The sequence below is a fragment of the Marmota monax genome, unplaced genomic scaffold, assembly GCF_021218885.2.
Source record: "Marmota monax isolate L192 unplaced genomic scaffold, Marmota_monax_Labrador192_F-V1.1 WCK01_AAM20220418_F8-fsc00050, whole genome shotgun sequence".
Lineage (NCBI taxonomy): Eukaryota > Metazoa > Chordata > Mammalia > Rodentia > Sciuridae > Marmota > Marmota monax.
In genome coordinates, this window is record NW_026694552.1 from 367,530 (window position 1) to 386,993 (window position 19,464).

Genomic DNA, 19,464 nt, shown 5'->3' on the forward strand with positions numbered 1-19,464 from the left:
TATCATTTTTTAAATTTTTGTGTATGTGTATATGTGTTTGTAATTTACTTTCAATCTATTTACATAATATATGTTTAAACAGATTATTGTTTCCTCTTGAATCAATTCTTTTGGTTTCTATCTTTTAGAATGTCATCCATTTTGGGGTTGGGTCCGTGGCTCAGTGGTAGAGCACTTGACTAGCATGCTTGAGGCACTGGGTTCGATCCTCAGGTTCTCAGCATCACATAAAAATAAACAAACAGAATAAAGGTATTCTGTCTATCTACAACAACAACAACAAAAAAAAAACTTAAAAAAAGAACGCTGTCCATTTAATCTAACTTTTCTAATTTGTACAATTTTTTCCCATAGGTTACTTTTTAAATTTCTTCAACTGTAGTAATAATATCTCCTTTAAATTCTGTTGTTATTGATTTGAACTCTCTCATTCTGCCTAAGTAAATGCTTATCAATATTGTTGATCTTTTATAAGAGCAAACTTTTGATTTCATTGATTTATTCTATTAATTTTTATGGGTCCAAAGGTCTGAGAACCAAGAGGGCATATTTAAGCTCAAGTACAGAGCAAGGTCACCCTTCATGTCTTTTTGCTGTAATTAGTCCCACAGTGAATTGATTGATGCCCACATGTTCTGGTGAGAGTAACACTTTTTTTTTTTTCTTTTTGTATTTTATGAGAGACAGGGTCTCATGAGTTGCTTAGGGCCTTGCTAAATTACTGAGGCTGGTTTGAACTTGTGATTCTCTTGCCTCAGCCTCCAGAGCCACTGAGAGTACAGGATTGTGCCACCACACCTAGCTGGCATATCTTCTTTATTCGTTATACCTATTCAAATTTTAAACTCTTCTAGAAACATTCTCACAGATGCAGTCATAAAATGTTTTACCAGGTGCCTAGGTACCGCTTAGCCCAGTCATATTCAAAAATAAATTAATCATCATAATTTTATTTTTAAAGCCATAAAATGTTTTACCAGGTGCCTAGGTATCCCTTGTCCATTTGGCACCCTTATTGTCTTAAGCCACACATAACCTCCCAAAACAGTAACAAATCATAATTCCACCTCACATGATGTAACTATTTTGCTTAAAACCAAAATTTCAGTAGTTCCTTATTCCCAAAATGTATAATATTTACTCTTGATTTTTAAAAATTTTCCTTTAATACCCTGTAATTTAAATTCCATTCTGTAAATTAATAATACTGAAAAACTAACATAAAATCAATACATGTTATGTTACAGGATAAGAAAATACTAGAGAAAAGAAAACAGTGATATTTACCTATTGTATGTATATATACAAATAAAAATGTTAAAAAAATAAAGAAGAAATGCTCATGATAGTTATAATTCTCATTTCTGTAACTACTTACATGATCAAAACTGGTATTTTTAACTACGTTCTTACACTATCTTTCACCTTCATTAAGAAAATCAGTTGGCCATGATTCTTTATCTAATGGGATGGCCCAAACATTCATTTCAAGCTAGTCTGGGACGTTTGTAGTCCTACCTATATTTGATTGTTGCAAGTTTTCTTTGATTATCATTACAGGGCATGGTAGTATTAAGATACCCTAGTTGTGTTCTATACAGACATTTCCTTACCTCCACTGGGAAACAGTATTGGAATTTCATCTTGGTAATGAAGATTAATCACCCAAACCACCATGTAAATTTCTTATGTTGATTCAGGAGCATGAGGAGATTAGTGTGGATACATTTGGGTCATAATATCAGGATTCCAGAGATTTCTACAAGTAGTACTATGCCATCTGTATATATTAATTTTTATTATTAGCAATGAAAAAGGAGCCATGTTTATTGTTTACTAACAAGGTGTTTATTGGCATGTAATGTGAGTTATTCATCTTAAAGAAATGGACATGTGGAGATATGTCAATTTTACATATATGTTTTTCATTCTACTTTTCTAATTTTATCTGTACATTATGCAATTATGTATATATTTTCATCTTGTCTATATTTGAATTTCTATCTTGTTCATAATGTGATCTCATTACTTTGTTCACTGAAATTTCTATTTTTCTGAAATATGCTTAGAACATGCTTTCATACTTACATATGCTCTTCATTTCAAATTACAAGTTTTATCTTCCCAATTACCTCCCAAACTCTTTGAACTCACAGACTACCTCTTATATGTTTTCACTCCACGGATGCCATCACTTTATTATGGTACCAATACTTCTGTTAGTATACCAGATTACTTAGGTGGTGCACTAACAAATAAATTGTAATTACTGAATACTGATCATCACCATTATATTCATCTTCTAGTTGCTTGTATCTCCTTTCCATGAAAGAGGAGACACAACATGAATAAGAAAGAAATACAAGTGAGAAGAGGATGCATGATTCTTTACAGACAATTTCAAGTTTAAAATGGGTGAAGAATGCAAGCAATGGAAATTTTTGGCCTGGGGATTTTGTGACAGAGCACTTTTTATGGTTTCTTGGTTCAAGATAGAAAAAAAATCTGGATTTGATGAATATTTTTTTAATACCTAGCTTGTTTAATGTAATATTTTGTGTTATTATATATGTCTACCTATTCAAATATGATACACGATTTTTAAAATCTGTCCTAATATAAAGTATGTACTATTAAATATAAAATAAGAACAATATACTCAATCTTTTTTTTTTAATTTTTTATTGTTGGCTGTTCAAAACCTTACATAGTTCTTGATATATCGTATTTCACAATTTGATTCAAGTGGGTTAAGAGCTCCCATTTTTACCCCATATACAGATTGCAGAATCACATCAGTTACACATCCATTGATTTACATATTGCCATACTAGTGTCTGTTGTATTCTGCTGCCTTTCCTATCCTCTACTATCCCCCCTCCCCTCCCCTCCCCTCCCCTCCCCTCTTCTCTCTCTGCCCCCTCTACTGACATTCGTTTGTCCTCCTTATATTATTTTTCCCCTTCCCCTCACTTCCTCTTGTATGTACTTTTGTATAACTCTGAGGGTCTCCTTCCATTTCCATGCATTTTCCCTTCTCTCTCCCTTTCCCTCCCACCTCTCATCCCTGTTTAATGTTAATCTTCTTCTCATGCTCTTCGACCCTACTCTGTTCTTAGTTACTCTCCTTATATCAAAGACGACATTTGGCATTTGTTTTTTAGGGATTGGCTAGCTTCACTTAGCATAATCTGCTCTAATGCCATCCATTTCCCTGTAAATTCTATGATTTTGTCATTTTTTAATGCAGAGTAATACTCCATTGTGTATAAATGCCACTTTTTTTTTATCCATTCATCCATTGAAGGGCATCTAGGTTGGTTCCACAGCCTAGCTATTGTGAATTGTGCTGCTATGAACATCGATGTAGCAGTGTCCCTGTAGCATGCTCTTTTTAGGTCTTTAGGGAATAGACCAAGAAGGGGAATAGCTGGGTCAAATGGTGGTTCCATTCCCACCTTTCCAAGAAATCTCCATACTGCTTTCCAAATTGGCTGCACCAATTTGCAGTCCCACCAGCAATGTACAAGTGTACCCTTTTCCCCACATCCTCGCCAGCACTTGTTGTTGTTTGACTTCATAATGGCTGCCAATCTAACTGGAGTGAGATGGTATCTTAGGGTGGTTTTGATTTGCATTTCTCTGACTGCTAGAGATGGTGAGCATTTTTTCATGTACTTGTTGATTGATTGTATGTCCTCCTCTGAGAAGTGTCTGTTCAGGTCCTTGGCCCATTTGTTGATTGGGTTGTTTGTTCTCTTATTGTCTAATTTTTTGAGTTCTTTGTATACTCTGGATATTAGGGCTCTATCTGAAGTGTGAGGAGTAAAGATTTGTTCCCAGGATGTAGGCTCTCTATTTACCTCTCTTATTGTATCTTTTGCTGAGAAAAAACTTTTTAGTTTGAGTAAGTCCCATTTGTTGATTCTAGTTATTAACTTTTGTGCTATGGGTGTCCTATTGAGGAATTTGGAGCCCGTGTTGTGCTATGACTTGGACGTGGAAAGTTTGAGAGGCCTGTAGCTTCTGCAGCTGCGGTTCAGGAGCCACACCCAAAGTATCTGTGGCGCTGCTTTAGTCCTAGGCTGCCTTAGGAAAAGCGCTTACCCCCACCTGTGGAATTCTCAGCAGAATGCCACCTCCTTTTGAAAACATGGTGTCCAGGCTTCCCAAAATGGAATTCTGCTACGTAAGGCCTTACTTAATACCCGAGACCTTTCAGAAGTCAAAAGAGATCCAGATCCTCTCGGCCTACCCCACCATTTTTTAAGAATACTCAATCTTTAATAACTTTTAGTGATATCTAGAATAGCCTGCTATAGTCTAAAAAAAATCTTTACCTTGTGCTTCAACTTTTACTTAGTGATTATCAATTTCTGTCTTCTGCTTCATGCAACAAAGATTTCCCAGATGGTTTACTCTTATTAAAACACCTGTTTATGCCTCTGAAATCACAGTCAAGATAATTACTTTGACATTAGATAGTATTATCTCTTTCTGTATAGGTTAACTGTTCTTGCCTCTGTTCTTTGTTGGAACAAATGCACTAGGTAAGAGACTCTGAGACTGATATTTTGTTCAGAATAGTTTTGAGGAAGGGGGTGCTATTGTAAACACCACCTGTGAGATAACGAAGGAAGCAGGATTACATAGAAGCAGAGATAAATGGGTTTATAATTTCAGGGAAAGCCTACAGTTGGGATAGCACTTCTGAGATATCCTTAAATGAGCCACGGTGACCAAGTTTTTGTCATTGACTGGTAATTGAATGTTTGCTGGCTCTGGGAAGAGCCGTTGTCTTGGGAAAGGCAGTACCCCCGATTGAGACTGATTGATAGGGAGTTACTCTATTATGAGTGACCAGCAGGCAATAATCCTTGATGTTTGGGTAATGAGTGCCTCAAACTTAAAAAGGGATATTTGAGTTGAACACTATAGAAACATGTCCTGAGTTTTTTCTTTTTCATACTTATTTTGGAAACCTAATTTAAACTTTCCTTAATATCACCAGGTCTGAGATAAACTTTTAAATAAACCCCAAATATTTATTCTTAATTCTACCTTTTCTTTGATATATATAAATAAATGTATATATATATATATATATATATATATATATATATATACATATATACACACATGAATGTATCATATTTATATAGTATATATTATTAGTGTTACATATATGTGTAAATACACAGTTTGTGGACATTTTCTCCAAAACTCTTGACACAAGAACAGATCTAAAATCATACATCAGAGACACTTATATTGTCTCTTTATTTTTATTGACAAAATGAGTTACTCAGACTCACTTTTATGTAAAGCTAATACATCAGATACAAACTATGCCTATTAAGAAAGAGAATAAATTCAAATGTTACTTGACATGATTATAGAATATTTCCTGGAAAATTTTCCCTGTTTTTAAATTAACTTTTAGAGTATGTTTTATATATTAGAGAAAAGTCATTACCATATATGTGAGGCAGTTTAATTCTTATGTAAACTTGGAGTTGCGCTGGCTAAATATGTCTGAAACACAATTTGTAAAAACAAACAAACAACAACAGAAAAAAAAAAACAAAAAACTTCTGCACTTATGAAGCCAAAAGAAAATGAGCCACACAAAAAAAGTTTGTTATGATAAACTATTCAAATGATATATCGTTTAAAATTCTAACTAGTAAATTTGGAGAACATTTAAAATGGTAAAAGGCTGTCATCTTCAGAGTTCTATAATTTTATTTCTTCTGAAAAGATATTTTACTGTATGTTCAGTACATACATGTTTTCTTATTAGTCATGTGAAATGTAAGCTATTATTTTAGATGTGAGTTGTTTTGTATATAAAAAGTAAAACTGTTATGTACCAATGTTTTTAAAAATGTGCAAAGATATTATGAAAATTAACAGAAGAGGAAATTAATAAAATTTATTTTCCCTTCAAGTTGGAGGAAAAAAATAAATAGACCTATGACATATTATGTTAGTTTATAAATTTTTAAAGATAGAAAATGTTAGGAAGCAGACAGATTAGAATGGTGAAAACACAAGGTTAAGAGAAATAATTCTATAAATCTAGTGTGCTGAACCCCATATATTTTCTTTTCCAAGAAATAATTTATCTGCAGGCCAGCCTAGACTAAGTGAACAGACTATGTCACATTCAACAGCAAACTGTTTTCTGCAAGAGAAAAGCAAGTTCAAAATAATGTAGATAAGAGGAACTCAAGTCACCATGAATGGGGAAACTTTTGTGATGCTTTTCATAGACCAGATCCTGAACTCAGAGATAAGTATAATTCCTCCTAATTATAAAATCTGTAAGAATTTATGATTAAGAAGACAACTAGAATCAGTCAGCATAGGCTCGATGACCTAGAGTTGTCACATAAGTGGGGACATGAAAGACTGATGAAACCCTGTTTCATTTAAAAGCTAAGAGACAGTAATTAGACCAGAAACCCCACACTTAATAGGGCTAAATCTTCATCATATCGGATTAGGCCCCGACTTCTTTAACAAGACTCCTAAAGTGCAAGAAATAAAATTAAGAATTAATAAGTGGGAAGGATTCAAACTAAAAAGCTTCTTTTCAGTAAAAGAAACAATCAATGAGGTGAAAAAAAGCTTATAATATGGAAGCAAATTTTTACCACACACACATCAGATAGAGCACTAATCCCCAGGACATATAAAAACTCAAAAAACTTAACACCAATAAATAAATAAATAAATAAACAGGTTAAATAACTGAACGGAAGAAGATATACAATCAATAAAAAAATATATGAAAAAGTATTCAAGTCCTCTAGTAATTAGAGAAATACAAATCAAAAGTCCTCTAAGTTTTCATCTCACTCAAATCAGAATGGCAATTATCAAAGATACATTGCTGGTGGGACTGCAAATTGGCGCAACCAATCTGGAAAGTAATATGGAGATTCCCTAAAAACCTTGGAATAGAACCACATTTTGACCAACCTATCCCATTCCTTGGTCTATACCCAAAGGAATTAAAAACAGCATACTACAGGGACACAGCCACATCAATATTTATAGCAGCACAATTCACAATAACTAAACTGTGGAACCAAGTAGATGCCCTTCAATAGATTAATGGATAAAGAAAATGTGATATATATATATATATATATATATATATATATATATATATATATATATATGCAATGGAATATTATTCACATTAAAAGCAAATAAAATTATGGTATTTGCAGGTAAAGGTATGGAATTGGAGAATATTATATAAGTTAAGCCAATCCCAAATACCAAAAGGCTGAATGTGTTCTCTCATAAGTGGATGCTAATCTATAATGGAGGTACATGGGATGAGTGGAGGTACTTTGGGCAAAGGGGAGGAATGGGGTATGGGGATAGAAAAGATGGTGGAATGAGACGGACATGATTACACTAGGTACATGTATGATTGCAAGAATGTGTGACCCTACTTCGTGTACAACCAGAGAAGTGAAAAATTGTGCTCCATTTGTATACAATGATTCAAAGGGCATTCTTCTGTCATGTATAACTGATTAGAACAAATAAATTTTAAAAATAAGCAAAAACCCCTCAAAAGATAGAACTTGGAAGGGACTTTCTTGAAACGTCTTTGGAATCCCCAATAAAACTGGAGTGCAAAAGAGGCATGTTGTCTCTCCTCTGTGAGAGGTCCCACTCTCTCCCTTGAGAGTGGCCACTTTCCCTTTTCTTATGCCTTCAAATAAACTCATTCAAATAAACCTGAGTGACATGTCCAAAGTCTTTCTGACTTGATCCCAACAAACAGGGATTTAAGGTGTAATCTTCACATTGTCTCAATAGCATAAAACACTACCATTTTAGACATTTGACTGAATTACTTATCTCTTTGTTCAGGCATAAGCTTGTTTATTCCATGATAGTAATTGTGAAAAACTCTCAAGGGAGTTACTAGAGAAGCATGTATCTTGGATTAATTGGTGTACATTCTTCTGATTTCCTCATCCTTTCTTAATGAAAAAAACTCATTTATAATTTATAAAAATGTAAACTAATGGATACCTCTATTTTTTTAATTGAAAATGTGAATAATATCTATTTTAACAACTTTGTTCTGTGTTCAAATCATGTTTTCAAATATTGGTGGAGTTTTGCCAGATAAATGTGAATTCTTTCATTGGTATATGGCAATGACAAATTGTAATTTTTTAAACCATAATTACAATTTTTTGTTTTGTCCTCAGATAAATAAAGTCAAAAATACAATATTATTTTTCAATTTTATTTTTGATATCCAACTGATGGCTTAATTTTTATAAAACTGTACTTCATATTTAGAAGCAACCACTATAAAATTAAAGAGTATATTTTCTATAATAGAGAAAAATTTGATTTACTTGCTTACATTTCTTGAATCAGTTTAATTGTTCAGTTCATTACTCACGCTGAATAATAATATCTGGAAGTGGCAAGTTTACATCCAGATGAAAAATTCTGACCTGCCATAGATGTAGCTTAAGTATCCTCTAATTAATGACAGTTTAGAATCTCTGTAATACAGTATAAATATGTATTAAATTAATAATACAATCTACTTTATGTAGAAATACATACTTATTAAGTAAGGCACAATATACAAAAAGTGTACCTTTGATGTAAATCCCAGCTATATTACATTATTATTGATAATAAGAGCATGCACTTATTGTGGAGGCTGGGAAAAAAACACTCAATCTCCTAGAAACTGTTTTTATGCAATTAATTTTACCATAAAATATCTATTTTTAACATTATTGCAAAGAGTAACTACTGTATAACATGATTTATCAGAGGTTTTATGCATAATGGTGGATCAATAACTTTGAATTGTATTATATAATACATTTATAATGGAATTTATCACATATTTTATATGTATATAGTGTATTTTATTTTATAGATGTCATACTATACTCTATGTGTATTATATATTCCTATACAGACTAGGAATTAAACATTATGGTTTTAGAAATAGTGTATTTATAATCCTATGAGTTTGCAGATAAAAGGAAAGAAGCATCACAGATATTAAAACTGAATACAGCAAAATAGAAAACACCCTTAATATGTGTGGGGATTTGTACTTATGTGTTTAAAGGGAAAATAAACTTTGGGTGGTAATTGTGAGCAATGGTTAAGAAGTCACTCAAGGTGTGGAGGATAAAGCTTATAGTTATTGGCTGCCAACTTAAGATTTGTTCATTTCTATGTCAAAATATTTCATTTCTAAAAAGCTATTTTCTTTTTGAGAATCTTTTATTTTGTCGAATCATCAAAATTATCATCTATATATGGTATATTTTCAGTAATTTCAGATTTTTTCCTTGGCTTAGGAAAATATATCTAGTTGGAAAAATACAACACAACTATCAATGTCTTTAAATGATTTTTATTGAATTAGTGGAGAAATTGAAATCAGCAGAATTTTTAGGAACACCTGATAATATTGTCTTATCATCCAATATATTTTTGCTTTATCAGTAGTCTGTTAGTTTGCAAAAGTAGATGTTATTGGAGTGCAAACGTTGTCTTGATTCAAATGATAATACAAATCAGTCTTGATATTTTGAAAATTTATTCATAATAGTCCAGAATAAATGAAGGCATTCTTTTTTTTTCCAAAGATGTGTCTTACTGATATATCCTATTAGTTGGTATTTCTTTCTGCAACTCCATCTAATAATACTGATTTTTTTTGTTCATGCAATTTTGTTCCAATTTGGTAGTCAAATTACAAATTTTTAGAAATTAAATTTTAAAATAAATTTACCCCAGTTTAGTTCCCAGGAAAGCTGCAGGAATGCTGTCTAAATTCAATAAAATTGCTGAAACAACACCCACAGATGGGACACAGATATTTCTATCCATTATCAATGCTTATGATAACAACTCTCATGTTATGGTGAGATCTCAAATGATTTTTAAAATTTTTTCTGTTGGATGTACTTTGGATTTGGGTCCGTGGAATATAGAACCCTGACCTCACAAAAATTTGAAACCCATCCCTCCCTTTATCACTTGATTTGTAAAATTTTCCTGATGTCATTCGCTCAATGAGGGAACAATAGTAGTACACCCTCAAAGGCCTTCCAAATATTATGGTTCTCGAACCATGGGTGAGGACATTTGGTCTAGGAACGAATGCTATATATTTTTGTTTCATCCACATGCTATTTTGATGACCTACAGTCTGAGAGAAATGTCTCCCACATAGCAGATGGAGAATCATTCCTCTTATCTCATGATTATTAATGAATGGTATTCTCCATTGAATTGAAAGTTGGAGAGGAATTTTGTAATTTATGATGTTGTGATAAAAATCATTCACTTTTATCTGCACTTTCCCTGGGTAGAATATTGGTCTGTCACTTAAGAAATTGCCTTTATCAGTTTTCAGCAGTGGGATACTCAGATAAGTAATTCTCCCTAGTCCTGACATAAGAAAGATCAATTTTCTAGGAATAGGCATCCGAACTACAAGAGAGTTTTGTGATGCATCTTCCTTTTGAGAATCTTTTTGAATCTTTTCTGCTTCAAGCTCAATATTGTCCGCTGTTAGAAGAACAGCATCCTCCTGGGAGGTTGATGTGCTTGGCTGCCTGTTCATTGGGTTGGATTCCGCCTGAGAGATCATACTGGGATTAGCAAATGAAGGCTCTATGTCTGCACTACAGTCATGTGGAGCCTCATTTTCAGAAATTTTCAGAGCGTTGTCAGCTGGATCACTTCCTTCTTTAGCACGAGAAGTCATCCTGGATTCTATTTGTGAGAAAGAAGACAAGATGTATTAAATTGGGGAATGTTTTACATCATAAGAAATCAGTCCTTTACTCTTGATGAAAAACATATGGATGTTGTATTCCTGTGCTTTCTCATGTCTATAAATATCTTATCAGAGTCATAAACAAAAATTTAAATAAGAGAAAGTCAAAATGATAAGAAGGGCTAGGGTTGTAGCTCATCAGTGAAGCTCCTGCCTGGCACATGTGAAGCACTGGGTTCAATCCTCACCACCACACAAAAATAAATAAATGTATTTTGTCCATCTACAACTAAAAACATAAAAATGAAAATAAAATGGTGAGAAAATGCAAGACATCTATTTTATATGTTTTCTCATTAGTTATAGAATTTACATAAATCATGAGTAACTTAAACTCTCTTTTTGATAGTTCAGCAATGTACTTTATACGTTAGAATACACATGGTTCTGGTTATGAAGTCCTATTATCTATTCCTTTTGGATGAAAAATCCAATAGAATTTTTGTTGAGTAAGATATATCTGAATTAATGACCTTGGAGTTTAAAATGACACTAAAGCAAAAGGTGGTTATTATGTGAATATATGTTTAGGAAAGATTTAAGATCTATGTTAAAAAGTATTTGAATATTTGAGATAAAATTTTGTTGAGAGCCACAGCCGAAGGGGCCCCAGCAAACTTCCAGCTGCCAGCAAACTTCCAGCTGCCGGCTGATGATTGGCTCACAGCGGCCCCAGCAACATCTAGCTGATTGGCTCCTCTGCGGTGATGCTCATTGGGCTGTTTCCCTGCCCTTTCAGACCACGGAGCTGCTCATTGGGGAACTTTTTTGGCTCCGCCCACGTGACCCAGCCAATCGGCCTCAAGAGCAGGAGGATTGTGGGAGGGGGAGAGAAGCTTGTGTGGGAGAGAGAGGCTTGTGGAAAGCCAGTGGTGGCAGTTGAGGCTCTGAGGGTTTTTCCTGAGAGGCTGTTTTGTTTGGCATGTGTGGTTCTAAAAATAAAGTTAGTTTCTTTTGACAAGTGGCTCCTGATTGTGCCCAGCCAGACTGCGGCAAAATTTAAATTTTTTTCCCTTGGAACTTTCTTTCTTTTTTAATTCCCTGTTCTTAAACAATGCATCTTCAAAGAGGAACAATTGTTAATTATATGATAAGTGGAGACAAGGGAGTAAAAAAAATAGTTAAGTTCAAATTTAGTCCATTTATCTCCCAGATTCACCATTTCCTTTTCATTCTCACTGCCCCAGCCCTAGTAAAGCTGGAAATATCTCATTATTGCTTTACTGATGATAGTAGCTTATTACCTGCATACCTAAGTTTCCACTTACCTGTTTTATCTTACTTATCTATTTATTTTCTCCTGACCTCTTCCTGCTCAAACATCTAAAGAATATCCTAATTCTGCAAACTACATGTTTCCAATGTGCCTAATATGAGTGAAGTTGGTACAAACTCATTTGGGAGATTTTTTTATGAGGGCATGAAAATGGATAAGGCAGGTTCTAATCCAAGACAATGGGGAAGAAAGGCAAATTCAAATAGACTGAAAACAAATCTTTAGAGATTTCAAAAATTAAAAAAAAATACTACTTTCTCATTGCTGATTTTGATGAACTAATACAGGCAGAATTTATGGTTAACTGGATACAAAGATTCATAATGACACAGACCATTATTTCATGCTGTAGATTTCCTCAGAGAACCTCCACAACTTGAATTCTCTCCTCTGACAAGCTTTCTTTCCTCTACTCAATCAACATTCTTTCTGTGTGGCACTGCTGTTGAATTTTTATATTATGCTCATCTTTGTCTTCAATTTAGTCCTTAGTTATTTTCCAAAATTTGATATTAATGCAACAGTGACAATTTTTTTCAAACAAATTTTATATTTTTTATTCAAGGTAATTATAGCAAAGTTTTATTATGTATCTTTAACTTTAGTGAATTCTAATGTCATGTAATTATATACACTACAAAAGCATACCATTCCTTCACATCAGTTACCATATGAAAGTTTGTCACCATTTTGCTTATTCTATCATAATGTAATTTATGTCATTTTTATTTGCTTCTAAAAAACTAATTCTCAAGATTCATATCTTGATCCTCTAGCCTACATGCTTGTTCTTTCTTTCTTTCTTTCTTTCTTTCTTTCTTTCTTTCATTCTTTCTTTCTTTTTTTTTCTGAGCTTCACACTCCACAAAAATTTCACAAGCATATTTATGGTACCTTACTGAACTTTACTGAGATTTTTCATTTCATGTTTGGCAATTAGAGATAATATCTACCAAAACATATCAACATTAACAATTACCAATAAGGTAAGACAATAAACATAGTCTATGTTTTAGAATATGTCTGAAATGACCAACTCAAACTCACAAAATTTGGAGAAATGACCGACTGCTTCTCAGTAAGGCTGAGATGCAGTTTTCTGGTGAGAACTGAAGTGACTGATTGTCATCTAGATCTTGTCAGATGCAGCCTGAAAATAGGTAAAAATATTTTTATGAAAAATTATGTAGAGTTGTCACCTCTTTCACCTTCTTTCCCCAAGAAAAAATGTATATTTTGTTTTGTTCTTCCATGGGGTCTCATGCTTTCATATCTCAGAGTAATTGTGAGACTGTTTATTCCCTTCCATATTCTGCAGTGACATAATATATATCCAGTATTTATTTTGTAGGTATTTATATATCTATTAAAGATATTTATACTGCTATACTATATTATGATTGATTTTTCATTAATGTGTATATTACATATAAAGGTTTATTTTTTTTCCTCTGCAATGTAGTCACATCAAACAACTACGCATTTACAGATACTAGTGCTCAAATAAAAATAAACTTTCATTTGGGTTGTACAAATAATTGTCAGGTATTGTGTTAAACCTCATAATCTTTGTATTTTAATTCATTGTTTATGTTTGCAAATAGTTTAAACTCACCTGTTTTTTTTTTTTTTTTTTTTTTTGCTTACTTTACCATATTCTAATAATTCGGGCAATGAATGTGGGTTTATTCAAACAATACAATCTGCTGTTTTCTTCCATTTTCTGGTTTTTGTATTTTTTACTAACATAGAACATGTATTTTAATATTTATATTATGTATGCAGAAATACATGTAAAGATTAATTTATGTTTCTTTATATTTCTATAAATGTAAAATTCTATAATACACATAGTATATATTTTTACATAATTATTTCAGGGTTTCTTTAGAAAATCAATATTGTTTTGCTTAACAAATATAAATGTTGACCTGCCAGATAGCCTTTAAAATTGTATATCAAAAATTGTTAAAGAGAACATTTTTTGAGTTGATAATTGTGGGCCTAAGGAAACAAAATATTATAGGTTCCTTTTTCTAAATGATTATTACATAAAACACTATGTTAAAATTATGTAATCTAATATGGTGTTTGGTGTTTTCAGATATTCTCCTCTGATTCAGAGTTTTATATGGAAGTCCTGTTGAGATTCAGGAGATGCATACAGAGTTTAAAAAGAAATAAAATTTTCACTGTTGCTATATGACAGTAAAACATTATTTGAAATGGAAAATATTAAGGCAATCTTGTTTTTAGTATCTTCAAATGTATCTAAAATATTGCCAGATATGGTAGAACACACCTGCAATTCCAGAAATTTGGGATGCTGAGGCAGAAGGATTATAAGATTGAGGACAGCCTAAGCAATTTAGCAATATTCTGTCTCAAAATAAAATGTAAAAAGTGTTGAGTATATAGCTTAATGTTAGAGCACCCCTGAGTTCAAAGCTCAGTACCACATATACACAAAATTGTGTGTAGGGGGGGTGCATGTGCATGCATAAGTTTAAACAAAGTGGTGAAGGATCTCCACAATGAACATGATGATACATTGATGGAAGAAATTGAACAGTTACAGAACATGTGTCACGATCATGGAGTGGAAAAATCAACAATATTAAAATGTACATAATCTTAAAGTGATATACAGATTGAATTCAATCTCCACTCAAATTTCAATGAAATACCTTGCAGAACTAGAAAATGCAATCTAAAGTTTATATGGAACAATAAGTAGACCTAAATTACAAAGAATATCTTGAGCAAATATAACTAAGAAAGAAGTATTCATCACATGCCTTGACTTCAAAACATATTCCACAGTTGTGGTAATCAAAACTGAATGTCATTACTAGCATTACATTAGCATTACTAAAGACATATATAACAATGGAACAGAACAAAGTATCTTAAACTCACACTAGATATTTTACAATACTGCTAAGCACAAATTAGGAAAAAAGTCTTTTCAATATAAAGTGGTGAGAAAATTGGATGTCCACATGTAGAAGAATCAAACTAGATCCTTATCTTTTACCAGCTACAAAACTAAACTTAGAGTGGATTAAATTCAAAAACAGAAGATCTGAAACTGTGAAATTTCTGATAAATAAAGCCTAGAGGATACACATTAGGATGCAGGAATGGGTAAGAAAAAAATCTTATGCTCAGTAAAACAAACAATTAATAGAGTGAAAAGACAACCTACATAAAACATGGGATAAATTATTTTTAAGCTATACATCTCACAAAGATTTAGTATATGCTATATGAGGAAGACCAAGAACTCAATTGCAAAAAATATAAAATGAGTATTTTACCTAAACAGACTTTTGTAAAAATAAACTATATGTATGTGGAAAATATTCAAAATCATCAAGGATATGCAAATCAAAAAATATGACAATGAGATGTCACCTCACCCCTGTAAGATGGTTATTATCAAGAGGACTAGGGATAAAAGATGCTAGCAAGAATATGGAGAAAAGCAAGCCCTAGACCCTGTTGGTGATAATGTAAATTAGTAAGGTCATTATGGAAATCAATTTGGCGGTTCCTCCAAATGTTAATAATGAAACTACCATATCAGCTAGAAGTCTGTTGAAGAGATATTTGAATTTTCATATTTATTGCACCATATTCACAATATTCACAATAGATAAGAAATGAAAACAACTTCTGAATGGATAAAGAAAAGAGAGTATATGTACCCAATATAATAATATTCAGTCATAAAAAGACATAAAATCATGATATTTGTTATAATGTGGATAGAAGTGAAGATGATTATGCCAAGTGAAATAATCTAGGCACATAGAAAACTCACTCATATATCAAACTTAAAATTTGATCTCTTTGAAATTTTGAGTAGAGTGGTGGTTTCCAGAGACTGGGGAGTAATATATCTGGGATGAAGAATGATTCATCAAGGTGTACTAAGTTACAGTTAAATATGAATAATAAGTTCTGGTGGGCCATGACACAGAAGAGTGACTATAGATAATGTAGTTCACTTTTCAAAAAGCCTAGAAGAAAGGAGTTTTAATATTTTAGGAATTAAATGTTTACTCTGATTTAAACATTACTTAATATATATGAATTGAAACAACTCATGTTAATTTTATGGACAATTTTTATAATATGCTTTTATATATCATTTGAAAAAAATTAACTTAAATAAAAATAGTTGATTTTGAATTTTCTAAATCATATTTGATTACTCTTCAAGTTGAGGGGAGTTTTACTTTTTATTCTAGTCAATCATATTATGTCTCCAGAGTCTACATGGTCTAGGAAGACAGTGTGTGTCCCTTCTCACAAAACTGAAAATAATAATAGAAAATTGTATTAGTGACTCATCAATCCTGTAAAAACTTCTTTATATGAATGCCCCATCTTTCCCTGATAATAAATTCTCCAATATACAACTTCACCTCAGATGAAACAGCCTAAGTTAACAATATCCTCAGGAGTCTCAAACTTATGAACAGCAGGGAATCCCTTATGATTTATATCCCAACCATTTCAGCCCAGGAGACTTAACATCTGTCCCTTCTACACTTGTGAATATTTTTTCAATTATTTTTTTTACTCAAAAATTTTAGTGACAAATGAAATCTAGTAACTTTCTCCATTAGAATGATTCACTAAGGTATACTAAGTTACAGTTAAATATGAATAATGTTCACATGTTCACAGTCTATGTTAACATACTAAACACCTGACACACATCAAGAAGTCTCAGAATAGCATATCCATCAAAAAATGACAAATCAATATACAAAGTGAATTTTAAAATAATTTCTTAAATACTATAATATGGTATGTAAATTATGATGTTCTTAAGCTCCTTAAAATTTCCCTTTCACTGTCACTCACCCTTTCTCTTCATTCTCATTAGTACAAATTCCTCCAAAATATATGCTTCACTAGTCCTAGTCTGCTCTTCTCCTTTTCTTCTGTCTGCTCCCTCTCCATTTATCCCTTTTCCACAATTCTTTTGGCTACATCACAATGTGCACAGAACATGGCAACCTAGCAACGAAATAGTACACTTTAGAGTGTGGGAGGAGGGAATAACTGAAATGGCAAACCTGAAATTGTCTTTATATAGAAGGCAAAGATGAAAGTCTAAGAAATCTCATAAGTTTATAATTTCTGCCTTATCACAGTTTAAAAATCTTTAACTATATGTTGTTCCTAAGATTGCAAAAGTGTGACAAAATGGTTACAATATAAAATACAAGACATCTAATAAAATTATAGTTTCTTGTTAATAATATTTTTAAAAATATATGTACAAAATGTTTTTCAAAATGTTTTGAGCCTGTTACATTAAAATATTATTAATATGAATTTTGAATTTAACTATGCATCTTACATTCATATTTATCAAATACAGCAATACTACATAAAGGTATTGTTTATTTCATTTTATTACATTAATTTATAAACTTTTGTCTTTACATCATTTGTCTGGTTTTCCTTTTGATATTGTAGCTGAAAATATTTTATGTTCAATACCTAACATTCATTACTTAGCTTCCAATAATAAGATGATATAGATCCATATGTTCTTTTACCTGTTTGACACTTATCTGTATATTTTTAGTTTGATCATGCTACCAGAATACTTTTAATTCACATCTGCTGTTGGTTTTGAGGAAAATGAGAGACTTTACCAGTGTATGTGAGGCCAAGACTCAGAATGGATACTAGTCTTAGCATCTCTCATGAAAGATGATGATATCTGTCTAAGGGCAACTAGCAAATATGAATGATGAGACATCCTAAAGTTAAAAGGTCAACATATGCCCTATTTAGAGACTATGAGTTGAATTGTGACATGAATAGTGAATGGTTAGACCAGGAAAAAGGGACAGTGGATCAAAGATATCAATGGCAAGCCTGAAGAAATTCCAGAAATGAAGATAGTTAATCACAATTGTTCTTCATCTTTCAGATATGAACTTTATAATCATTCTAATTCCTTAAAATGCTCATATAAAAGTTATACAGTTGATTCACTTTCCTTAATATTTTATTTCATTATATATTTCTGTGTATAATAGTTCTTGTCTTCCTTCTTTTCAAAAACCTACTGTTGCCCAGTCATTTAATTTTAAATAAAGAGCCAAAATTTAATCTCTAAAGATTCAGATTTGTGGTAATATTTCTAGAAATCTGGTAAGGAAGATCCTCTACTCATTTACTTTCATGAAAAGCTAAAGAACTTGATGGAAAACAATTCACCTCAAAGACAAAGTCAAAGCTCTTGGACCTGAAACAAAGCAATTAAGGAGTAGTTTTGAAGACAGGAGAGTCTATTTCTCTAACTTTATCTCTTTATCTCTCTCTCTTTCTCTGGTGTTTTTCTATTTTTCTATCTATCATTCTTTTTTGGTCTTGTTCTCCTAGAACTATGTGTTGGAAACTTAAGAAACAAAGAATAAATAAATTTTGATCTGATTCGTTTAGGAAATTTACTTTCTCTACCTCACTGAGGTGACTGTCCAAAAACATCATAGTATACTGTGAAAAGTGGTTACATACTGAAAGTGTTTATTCAGGTGGACAGAAATATCATAAACAGCTAGCCAAACAACATGAAGGAGATCTAATGATATGTAAGACAGAATCAGAGCCAAAAAAGCAATTCCCCATTTCCCCAAGACATATATCTATCTATCTTAATTTAGGTGAAATGACCATAACATTAGAATTGTGTTTCTGTAGTAAAGCTTTAGAGGGTCACAAAACCAGTACCAGGTAAAAGAAAAACAAAAGTCTTGAGATTACAATGCAAAAGAAACTCATTTTATAGCAGATGTAAAACAAACCCTAAGAATTTCTAAATTAGTAGAAGAGAGTTGAGGAAGAAAGGGAATAGAAAATATCTATGAATGGAGAATAAATAAGGTTGTGTCATGTGGCCCTATAGTAACATTTCCCTTTCTTTTTATGGTTGAAATTGATATATTTTCAAGAATTTTTTTCTTTTCTATTTTTTTAATGATCACACATTATTTTGAATTCTTCCTTTCAAGACATTTGTTTGCATGCAAAATAACAAATATTTCTAATATTCTATGCACTGTTTTTAGATGTCATTATCTTAGACATACCACATATATTTCCTGAATATACAGAGGAGTATGGTTAGGGTATGATGATAAGTATACTGTGCTGATAATAACTTTTATACTTGAAAATATACTACATGTTGGTAACTCCATGCATATTTTATAGAAAAAAATGGAATTACCAAGTGAAGGAAGGAATGTATTTCACTGGAGAATGAATATTACCACATCATAAGCAAACC

The 19,464-nt window shown here is 32.1% G+C and overlaps 1 protein-coding gene across 1 annotated transcript; it reads right to left on the reverse strand.

Annotated features, from left to right (window-relative positions):
• Positions 1-9,901: 9,901 nt before the first annotated feature.
• Cpxcr1 (CPX chromosome region candidate 1) lies at positions 9,902-10,792 on the reverse strand. The gene is made up of 2 exons (XM_046420777.1): positions 10,479-10,792; positions 9,902-10,409 (listed from the first exon to the last, which is right to left on the reverse strand). The coding sequence occupies exons 1-2, from the start codon at positions 10,790-10,792 to the stop codon at positions 9,902-9,904; spliced, it is 822 nt and encodes a 273-aa protein (XP_046276733.1).
• Positions 10,793-19,464: the final 8,672 nt, after the last annotated feature.